This window comes from Coregonus lavaretus (genome assembly GCF_964263955.1).
Source record: "Coregonus lavaretus genome assembly, chromosome: 25".
NCBI classification, from domain to species: domain Eukaryota; kingdom Metazoa; phylum Chordata; class Actinopteri; order Salmoniformes; family Salmonidae; genus Coregonus; species Coregonus lavaretus.
Window position 1 is genome coordinate 8,580,780 of NC_140012.1, and position 11,131 is coordinate 8,591,910.

An 11,131-nucleotide genomic window follows, 5' to 3' on the forward strand; every position below is an offset into this window, starting at 1 on the left:
TTCCGAGATGCCGTTCTGCACACCACTGTTGTACTGTGTCGTTATTTGCCTGTTTGTGGCCCGCCTGTTCGCTTGCACGATTCTTGACATTCTCCTTCGACCTCTCATCAACACGCTGTTTTCGCCCACAGGACAGTCGGTGACTGGATGTTTTTTGTTTGTCGTACCATTCTCGGTAAACCCTAGACACTGTCGTGCGTGAAAAGCCTAGGAGGCTGGCCGTTTCTGAGATACTGTATCCGGCGTGCCTGGCACTGACGATCATACCACACTATAAGTCGCTTAGGTCACTTGTTTTTCCCATTCTAACGTTCAATCGAACAGTAACTGAATGCCTCGATGCCTGTCTGCCTGCTTTATATAGCAAGCCACAGCCACGTGACTTACTGTCTGTAGGAGCGAACCATTTTTGTGAACGGGGTACCTAATAAACTGTAGATCTCTCTGTTCAATATAACTTACCTTTCCATTTCTTGGCCAGTTGTCAGGGACAGGGATGTTGTTTTGATGTGCCAATTCATAGGCAAGTTCTCTGCATTTGAGGCTACTAAGCCCATGAAACTGGTCTGTGAGATTCTTGATATGTTTAGCAAACTCAGTCTCCATGTCATCAGATAAAACCATCTGTGCCTCTGCTGCTCTATCATAGACTATTTTTCACACAGGTACATGTTCGTTGTATTTTATGTTGTTGTACCTCTTCAGTGTCATTCAGTCTATTCTTTCACCCCTTGTTGCTGCTAGAATGGACTTATTCCCTTCTCTCATCCTTGGTTGCTCTCTCAGGAACCTCAAGGGAGGCTAGACCCATGCTTGTTTTATGTATGTATACATGCGGCATGATGATGTCTGCTCTGTAATAATAAAAATGCACGATCTTGAGTTCATATGCATAACACATTGCAAAAATACTATTCATATTATGGATAAAACTGACAAAATGTAATCATAATTTGCATGGGGTATGGTGGCCATTAGCTCAACTTACCCCATGGCCATTGACTCAACTTACCCCAAGGCAACCCATACAGCTACGAGGATGCACTTTCATGCTAGGTTTAGGACCTCATATTGTAGCTTATAGACACCCCCAACTGATGTATAAAACAATCCTAAAACAATCTACTTTAGTTTGGATACAAGCATCAAAATCAAATCAAATCAAATGTTATTGGTCACATACACATACAGTGGGGAGAACAAGTATTTGATACACTGCCGATTTTGCAGGTTTTCCTACTTACAAAGCATGTAGAGGTCTGTAATTTTTATCATAGGTACACTTCAACTGTGAGAGACGGAATCTCAAAAATCCAGAAAATCACATTGTATGATTTTTAAGTAATTAATTTGCATTTTTTTGCATGACATAAGTATTTGATACATCAGAAAAGCAGAACTTAATATTTGGAACAGAAACCTTTGTTTGCAATTATAGAGATCATACGTTTCTTGTAGGTCTTGACCAGGTTTGCACACACTGCAGCAGGGATTTTGGCCCACTCCTCCATACAGACCTTCTCCAGATCCTTCAGGTTTCGGGGCTGTCGCTGGGCAATACGGACATTTAGCTCCCTCCAAAGATGTTCTATTGGGTTCAGGTCTGTAGACTGGCTAGGCCACTCCAGGACCTTGAGATGCTTCTTACGGAGTCACTCCTTAGTTGCCCTGGCTGTGTGTTTCAGGTCGTTGTCATGCTGGAAGACCCAGTCACGACCCATCTTCAATGCTCTTACTGAGGGAAGGAGGTTGTTGGCCAAGATCTCGCGATACATGGCCCCATCCATCCTCCCATCCATCCTCCCCTCAGTCGTCCTGTCCCCTTTGCAGAAAAGCATCCCCAAAGAATGATGTTTCCACCTCCATGCTTCACGGTTGGGATGGTGTTCTTGGGGTTGTACTCATCCTTCTTCTTCCTCCAAACACGGCGAGTGGAGTTTAGACCAAAAAGCTCTATTTTTGTCTCATCAGACCACATGACCTTCTCCCATTCCTCCTCTGGATCATCCAGATGGTCATTGGCAAACTTCAGACGGGCCTGGACATGCGTTGGCTTGAGCAGGGGGACCTTGCGTGCGCTGCAGGATTTTAATCCATGACGGCGTAGTGTGTTACTAATGGTTTTCTTTGAGACTGTGGTCCCAGCTCTCTTCAGGTCATTGACCAGGTCCTGCCGTGTAGTTCTGGGCTGATCCCTCACCTTCCTCATGATCATTGATGCCCCATGAGGTGAGATCTTGCATGGAGCCCCAGACTAAGGGTGATTGACCGTCATCTTGAACTTCTTCCATTTTCTAATAATTGCCTTCTCACCAAGCTGCTTGCCTATTGTCCTGTAGCCCATCCCAGCCTTGTGCAGGTCTACAATTTGATCCCTGATGTCCTTACACAGCTCTCTGGTCTTGGCCATTGTGGAGAGGTTGGAGTCTGTTTGATTGAGTGTGTGGACAGGTGTCTTTTATACAGGTAACGAGTTCAAACAGGTGCAGTTAATACAGGTAATGAGTGGAGAACAGGAGGGCTTCTTATAGAAAAACTAACAGGTCTGTGAGAGCTGGAATTCTTACTGGTTGGTAGGTGATCATATACTTATGTCATGCAATAAAATACAAATGAATTACTTAAAAATCATACAATGTGATTTTCTGGATTTTTCTTTTAGATTCCATCTCTCACAGTTGAAGTGTACCTATGATAAAAAAGTACAGACCTCTACATGCTTTATAAGTAGGAAAACCTGCAAAATCAGCAGTGTATCAAATACTTGTTCTCCCCACTGTATTTAGCAGATGTTATTGTGGGTGTAGCAAAATGCTTGTAAATCATGAAACCTATAACACAATAAATTCATTTGACTTTGTGAAAATCTGTTTTTTGGACCTAACTTGCTTACCACTTTTTCCATGTGGTTTCTTCCTTCACAGACTCCATGAAATGATGACCTCTTCCTAAATATCTGGTCACATGATTACTTTTGTGTATGGTTTCCTAGAAACAATGGGTGGCTCAACTAACCCTTTGGCTAAACTTACCCCACTCTCCTTTATTTGCATATGGAATTATTGCACAATGCACATAAGACAAGTGGCTATTCTGAATGGACTGTGTGACGTTTGTGAGGTGAGATAAGTCCATAAAGTCACCTATTAGTTATGCTTCGACACATGCTAAATCTTGACCAGAATGTGTGACCATGCGTCCCCACCGAACACCCACTACTACTAAAGTAAACACACCTAGTTTAAACTCTGTTAATGTGTCAGCATCGAACTACACATCCAATCCACACATCAAGGCTCTCATGCTGCCCAAATAAGGATACACGTTTTTACACTAAATAGTAGGTTAAAGTTCCCACTTGATGATTGACTGCATGTGTGCATTGAAGAACATTGTAGAACAACTATGACGCAGGTACTGAGGCAGCTGCTGTGGTATTGCATGTGTCGGTCTACTGTTCAAAGAGTACACTTTATCTTGTATGATTTCTGGAATTCCCTGTTTGAGGAGTGTCAGTAGAATGCTCCTTACAGTGGAATAGCCAAACCTGCAGGTACAGTAATGAATGTGTTTGGAATGGTTGTTTGTTTTTTCTTGGGTAGGTCTGCTGCTAATGGGAAAAGCTTGGAATGAATGGAGCCCCCAGGCAGTTTTAATACCTGTTTATTTCACACATACCACAGAAGTTATTCTCCCACTCTTAAAGGAATCCGCAGGCTGCTGCCTTTCCCCAAAAAGTTGCTACCCATCCTTGACTTCCCACCATTTTCCCATTACTCTCTCTGTCCCCCATACAGTATGTATTTCTTATATTTTCAATCTCTCCCATGATTATACTCCTCTCTCTCTGTCCACGTGATCTCGTTTCTACCCCTCTCCCCTTCTTCTCTCTGTGCTCTTCAAATTTCTCTCCATCTCCCTCTCTTGCGAAACAAGTCGGCCATTAATTATTTAATTTCTCCCGAATGAATGTTGAATAAACAGACTTGTTGAGAAGGAACTTTTTCTCTCACCCGTTTGCGGTTCACATTCTCACTCTAGCTCACAGTGTGGAGATGAATAACCGTTCATAATCAGTTTGCTGGTTTGACATTTATATCATGGATGTCAGCAGGAATTGAACGGTTTTGACAAGGATGATAGAATCACTGAACTTGCGTCTCATTTTCACAACTGTGTGTGTCAATGAGAGAACAAAATGGTCCCCAATCATGGTTTGTTTAGGACCTGCTGACATATTGGAATACTGAATCCCCCTTGTTTCAGATTATCCAAGTAGATACACACTCTATGTCGTAACTTATCATACACTACTACCCTACAAGCCAAAAGTTAATACCTTTTCTGGGGTTATCACCTTTGCAAACAAATCCATTTTCAATAACAAACCAAACCAGTGATTTTACGCAACAGTTATCCTTCTCTATCTCTGATCCCAAACACTTGACATCAACTGAAAGATTACCAGTTGTCTTTGTTATAGAAAATGACATGTGATTAGTTCATTCTGTTATAAATAATGACACAGTGATTATGGGTGAGTCAGAATTGACATTAGAGAGTTGATTATAGAGTACTGTACCAGTTATCCACGGGGCAGACATGCTGGTTGTAGAGGGCCATGGCATATCTGAAAAGATATTAGAGACAAGTTTTGATCAAAGGGTTACATAGTTTTTATCTTGTCGTTCTATTGACTAAGTGCTCAGAGAGAGTAAAATGGCAAAGAGTCGTAGCCTGACTTCACACTAGCTGAGGGAAATTCTAGAGGTGTATTGCACTATACATTACTACTTTTTTATATTAGTTGCAATATAATGGGATTGAATCCCCTTTAAAAGAGCAATAGCGTTTACAGATCATGCAATAGCTACATATTCAACGGTATGAACCTCACGGTTCTGCTGACTCATCAGTTGGTGGTTCCAATGCCTTTTCACTTAACATATTCATAAGGTGCACAGTCACCCCCATGGCCAGTGATCTCTTGTACGTGTCATGTGGACATCGTTTGACAGCAGCAAATTGGGTCTGTACTATGCATTCCTCTTCTGTCAACCGCTAACCAACTCCAAACACGTGACCAGAACTCCAGAGAGTTCATCTCTCAGGGAAGCGGTCTCTTATCTGAGGGTTAAACAGCTACTAGAGAGAGAACATTGGGTTTCAACCACTGGAGATCAGGATCAGATCACGAGGTGTTCATGTGTACACTATGTGACACTGACACTGATGGGACACTGGGTTTCGTATGGTCTGATAAGATAACAAAGAGGATCACCTACAAAACATGCTGACACAAGAACATGAACAGAAGTTTCAAGTTTCAACAAACGGTTTGAGAACCTCTATTCAATTTCTATTGTTTGCAAGGGATGACAATCTGGAAACGCTTAGGTAATGTCTATTGATCCCCCTTCGCTTAGGTGAGCAAACAGATATAGGGGGGTTTGACCTTCTGGGAAAAAGCTGATATCCGGACAGAAATCCAGTCAGACCGAAAAGGGGGGGCACCATCTTCTATAAATCTAAAATGAATGCAACTCATTGGCTAAAACCATGTGGCCTAACCAGTAAAAATTCCCTATATAATTGGTCAGGAAAACTTGGGGCCCTAATGATCACACATCACATAAAATGGGATAGCATACTTCTGTTGTGCTTAACTTAGTTACTCAGATGAAGTCTATTTTAAAACATGATTAAGACCTTCTTTAAAGACATCTCTCCTACAGTAAATACACAACCCTTTTTAACAAAGGACTCATGCTGTGCCCAAGCTAAACATACTATAGTGTATGTGTCAGTGGAGGCTGCTGAGGGGAGGACGGGTCACAATGATGGACGGAATTGAGTGAATGGAATGGTATCAAACACATGGTTTTTATGTGTTTGATACCATTCCATTCCAACCATTATACTCCATTCTAGCCATTATTATGAGCAGACCTCCCCTCAGCAGCCTCCACTGGTATGTCTTTGGGTTACATAAGGCAGTAGTAGACCCATAAACTCACAAACAGGCAGGCATTAAGTGTCTATGAAACAGCACGTCTGGAAACAGCCTGGCCAAGGGGGGGCCAAGAAGGGTTACTACCGCAGTCTCAGACAGAAGCGCCCATGCTGCAAGGTTTCCATAAGGTTTTTAATGCCCAAAGGTACAGTAAAAGGTACTGTGTCTTGTCACACTGGACAGAGAGAGAGAGAGGGGGGGGGGGGCGCGAGTTGAGGGTGGTCATAAACAGTAACCAATCAGTGCGAATGAAAAAAAGGGTGTGCCTGCGTCCTCTGGAATACAAGGAAGCCTTTATGCTGCAGCCAACAGTCCCCAATTCTGAATTGATAGAAGTTGCCCTAACTGCTGGTACAGGGTCAGATATTATTAGGGCTTGGGTTATCTGATCCTAGATCTGAGAGGTGACGTTCTTGACTTGGCTGGGTTGAAGTGAGCCAGGCAGTGGGTCAAATTGTCTAATGTCCATTTGATTTAGCGTGCCTGTGCACCTTGGCCTTATCCAGGGGTTTACTGTAGAGCCTCTCACTCATTAGCAATGACCTACAGTCATCAGTTGTGGTCTATAGTGCTTCTGTGAAATTCCCAGAGTTGATTGACCTCAACAATAACACTCTTTAATTTCAAGGAGCACTAGAGAGTGCTGGCGAAACAACACACCTCACAAGTATAACCTGATACTCCACTCGGTCCCTGGGAAAAATAACTAAGAAATTCTGAAAATAATCAATTGAATATTGATTTGTTCAAAACAATTGTATCTATGGCCTACGGCATAGATGTGTGCGTCTACTGTGCAAGTGTGTGTGTGTGTGTGTGTGTGTGTGTGTGTGTGTGTGTATGTGTGATGACATTGAATCAATGTGGAAAACGGATTGGATTTGCAAAAAGTCATCAATATGTCGGAATCTTTCTATTTTTCACCCAACTTTGACATGGTGACATTTTCGGTTGATTTCATGTTAAATTCAAATTAGTTGACAACTCAACCAAATGTAAATCAAAACTAGACGTTGAAATGACGTCTGTTCCCAGTGGGATGGCTGTTCTCAGACTACTTTGGAACTAATATCATGTTCAGGAGTTCAGGAGGTCTCTCTTACAGATTTTTTATCTCAATGAGACTAACCGGGTCAAATACAGGCAAAATAAGAGGTAATGGTCTCTACTGCTCTGGCCCTCAGGCAGTGAATTCCACTGTAGCAGTGATCACAGAGAGTCCAGACATCCCCGCCATTGAACACCAACAACACACAGCTGGCGCTAACCTGTGGGATGGTACACCACCGCTTTATTTATTTACCTCCCTTTCTTTAAATTAACTTGTTACCCCTTTACTTACTCTTTCACTCAATCTCCAACTTAACTTCGTACTGAACTGTTCCTCTCACTCTTTTTCAACCATCTTCTTGGGTTTTGCATTGCCTTTCTCACAAACTACATAAGGGATTGATACAAATGTACAGAACGCTTATCTGGAGGAAAATGGGGGAGGGTCATGCTTTTTCAATTTCAGTCAAGGGCAGGGTTTAGTATTTTTTTTAAATCTAGTCTAGGGAGGGTCATGTCATTTGTAATGGATGAAATGTCAATATTTGTGTGCTGCTTAACCAATAGATGTGCGGTGTAGGGCTATGGTGGCAGATCAGGAGGAGAGTCAAAGGTTTCTTCAGGTTATAATTTTTTTATTAGGCCTAGTACAAAAAAATGCAATATCTTGCGCGCGGACCAGCCTATAGCCTATGTTCTGTTCAGTTTGAGAAGGAGAGCGTGAAGATGAGACGGAGGACCGGAGGTCAACATTGGTAGCGTGCTACTACTATAATTCATTTTATTAAAAACAATATGTTTCTTGCCCTTTATGTATTTATCAGAGTTACTGACCTCACAATAAGCCAGATTCTAATAATTTACATTGTGGTGCTGAAACTTGAATCAGCAGCCGTGGCACAATCAATCGGAAATGGACAGCTCATGGTGCTGAAAATAAGCAAATTCGAGTAGGCATAATTCACTTAAACCGTCTTCATTTAAACCTTTTACTGCAGTGGGTTAAATCAGGGTCACACAGAGTGTTTCTTGGTAGTCTTAAACAAATCTACTTTCATACAAAAGTATACACTAAACCTGGTTATGGGTTTAAAAAAAGAAGTGACCTCTACCATGTCAGATATAGAGTTGAAATGTATTCAAATGTAAGTTTGCATCCCAATATTATACTTTATATACATCACAGAAGAAACATAACAAATCCGTTTGACATAGAAACACCGGATTTTCAGCCGGTTTTCCGAATTTTGAAAATGTTTAATTACATTCCACCCATGAGGCCACTAGGTCAAATGCTACTTTACTAACAACAAGAGTGCTTTGTGTTGGAGCCTATTTCATCCTATTTCAGAAGTAAGAGGTATGCCTACATGTTAGATTCTGCTAATATGTACAATTATGTACAATTGCATGAAATGTTTATAAAAGGCAATTTTTTCTCTGACCTGCAAATACGATCATAGAGTCATGCAGTGCTTTTATTATAAAGGAGATCTTTCCACCCTTACTCTTGTCAACGGTGGTCTGCGAATCCACAACCTTCTGGCCCGCAGCCCTGTACGCTATCAAAAGTCCTGCGTTGCCATGTAATGCTTACAGGACGAAGAACCGTTTTTAAAACTGCATATCTAAGGCTCTGGTCTGTCCAACAAGTGAGGGTAAACGATAGACATGTTCTCTGCTATCCACTTAGTTTTAATTATTATTTGGCGTGTAGTGGAGGGTCACTTGTTTTTTTTTTCAAGTGTTCAGGGAGGGTTTAGGTCAAATATAGGGAGGGCCATCCATTTTCATTAAAGAGAGGTCCGATTTTCTCCATGTACAACTTATTACAAATAAAGTTCAGTCCCTAACCATCTCTAAAATTACAGCTAAAGGAACCTGATTCGATGGCCACCTCAATCCAACCCACAGACAGATGCAAAAGGGTACATCAACCCATATCAACAGCTTTTACAGCTCATTTCATCCATAAAGGTTATCTTTATTGCCAGTTGTTTCAATGTAAAGGGTAATTAAAACTATTGTGGCAGGAGTGTAATTAAGACACTAGCTGAATAGAGGGATGGGGAGGCCACACAGGATTTGCTTGAATTTCGATGTTTGACTGCATATCAGTCAGCCTACAAGTTTATCCATGGCCCTAAAGAGAAATGTTGGCTTTCCATCACTACAAGGTGTCGAAAGTGTTCCACAGGGATGCTGGCCCATGTTGACTCCAATGCTTCCCACAGTTGTGTCAAGTTGGCTTGATGTCCTTGATGCACACTGGACACTTTTGAGCGTGAAAAACCCTGTAGCGTTGCAGTTCTTGACACAAACCGGTGCGCCTGGCACCTACTACCATACCCCGTTCAAAGGAACTTAAATATTTTGTCTTGCCCATTCACCCTCTGAATGGCACACATACATGTCACAATTGTCTCAAGGCTTAAGAATCCTTCTTTAACCTGTCTCCTCCCCTTCATCTACACTGATTGAAGTGGATTTAACAAGTGACATCAATAAGGGATCATAGCGTTCACCTGGATTTACCTGGTCAGTCTATGTCATGGAAAGGGTTCTTCATGTTTTGTATACTCAGTGTATACTCACAACACAACAGCGAAATCTAACTGGAGTTCCTCAAGAATGCACAATACAATACTTTTCTTGTTGACAATCAGAAATGAAACAGAACACTTTTACTTGTACCTCTTAGATATACTTACACAACCCATATTCCAGTGATGGTGAAGACAGGTAAACTGATGGGTAAGATCACCCAAATAGACATGTTGACCACTTTGGTCTCTGTGGTCCACTAGTGACCTGTGCCTCCCAAAAAAAAAAAAAGGATAAATCCACTTCTCTCTCCCGCTTCAACCTCAGTGATTAAAGTCCTTCAGGCAGTCCGTAACCGGCATGCCTTCCATTGCAAACATCAGGACTGATTAAGAAATAATCTGTAATGACAAATGTGTATTATGGTTATTTCATTATAATGTAATAACATATATGTTTGAATAAAGGTAGCCTACAGTACAGTAGGATAGCAAGGACAGAATAAGTTGTCGTCATACCTTTACACCTCTCTAGGCAATATGGTTCAAGATCTGTAGGTAGTTTTCCCAAATCCGAAAAAAGTGGAATCCTTGAAAAAAGCAAAGTCCCAGAGCATTTTCCAGCAGTCTGATGTCTTCTCTGGTCGTTTGTTAAACGTGTTTTGAAGCAAATCCTATAGAATTCATGTGTTAAAGCAAGGCACAATCAGGTGTGTTGCTGCTGTTCATTTGTCCCCTATTCTTTTTCATCATGAGCGTGTCTGCTGTGTCTGTCTCGCAGCGAAAAAGTCTGAACTCTATTAAAGGGAGCCAGATGTTGCACCTAACTCCTCCCACCAAGAGGAGCTTTTTGTTTGAACAATTATAAGACAATACAGCACAGTAGCCTATCGGTGACTTTCAAAATCATGGTTGTTTTCTTCTTTATTTCACACTGTGCTGTACTCTGATGTTTTTCAAATACTACTTCACTACAATAAATTATCTTTCTCCCATGCATTCTCCCCATATGTCATTGTTCAAACAGATGCAGTTATTCAAACTCAAAAAAGTGTGATAAAATAAATACATGAACAATTGTGTGTGTGTTTGTGTGTGTGTGTGTGTGTGTGCTTGAGACTATCATCATTCTCAGACGTCAGAGAGTGGGAGCCTACCTAGGCTACTGGCTTGTCAAAAAGTTGCAAAATGTCTGTTCATCATTAAGAGCTCTGCATACAGTGCCTTGCAAAAGTATTCATCCCCAATGGCGTTTTTCCTATTTTGTTGCATTACAACCTGACATTTAAATTGATTTTTATTTGGATTTCATGTAATGGACATACACAAAATAGTCAAAATTGGTGAAGTGAAATGAAAAAAAGAACTTGTTTCAAAAAATTCAAAATAATAAATAACGGAAAAGTTGTGCGTGCATATGTATTCACCCCCTTTGCTATGAAGCCCCTAAATAAGATCTGGTGCAACCAATTACCTTCAGAAGTCACATAATTAGTTAAATAAAGTCCACCTGCGTGCAATCACA

At 41.3% G+C, this 11,131-nt stretch overlaps 1 protein-coding gene across 1 annotated transcript in view; it reads right to left on the minus strand.

Moving 5' to 3' along the window:
• The window catches only part of LOC311100665 (transmembrane protein 150A-like), a 50,969-nt gene extending 40,612 nt beyond the window's left edge, over positions 1–10,357 (minus strand). The window contains exons 1-3 of the mRNA XM_084141598.1: positions 10,126–10,357; positions 9,775–10,008; positions 4,583–4,630 (exon numbers count right to left, since the gene is read on the minus strand). Of these exons, the coding sequence (XP_083997724.1) occupies positions 4,583–4,630; positions 9,775–9,839 (113 nt within the window). The 5' untranslated portion in view covers positions 9,840–10,008; positions 10,126–10,357. The remainder of the gene's footprint in view (positions 1–4,582; positions 4,631–9,774; positions 10,009–10,125) is intronic.
• Between the last annotated feature and the right edge of the window lie 774 nt (positions 10,358–11,131).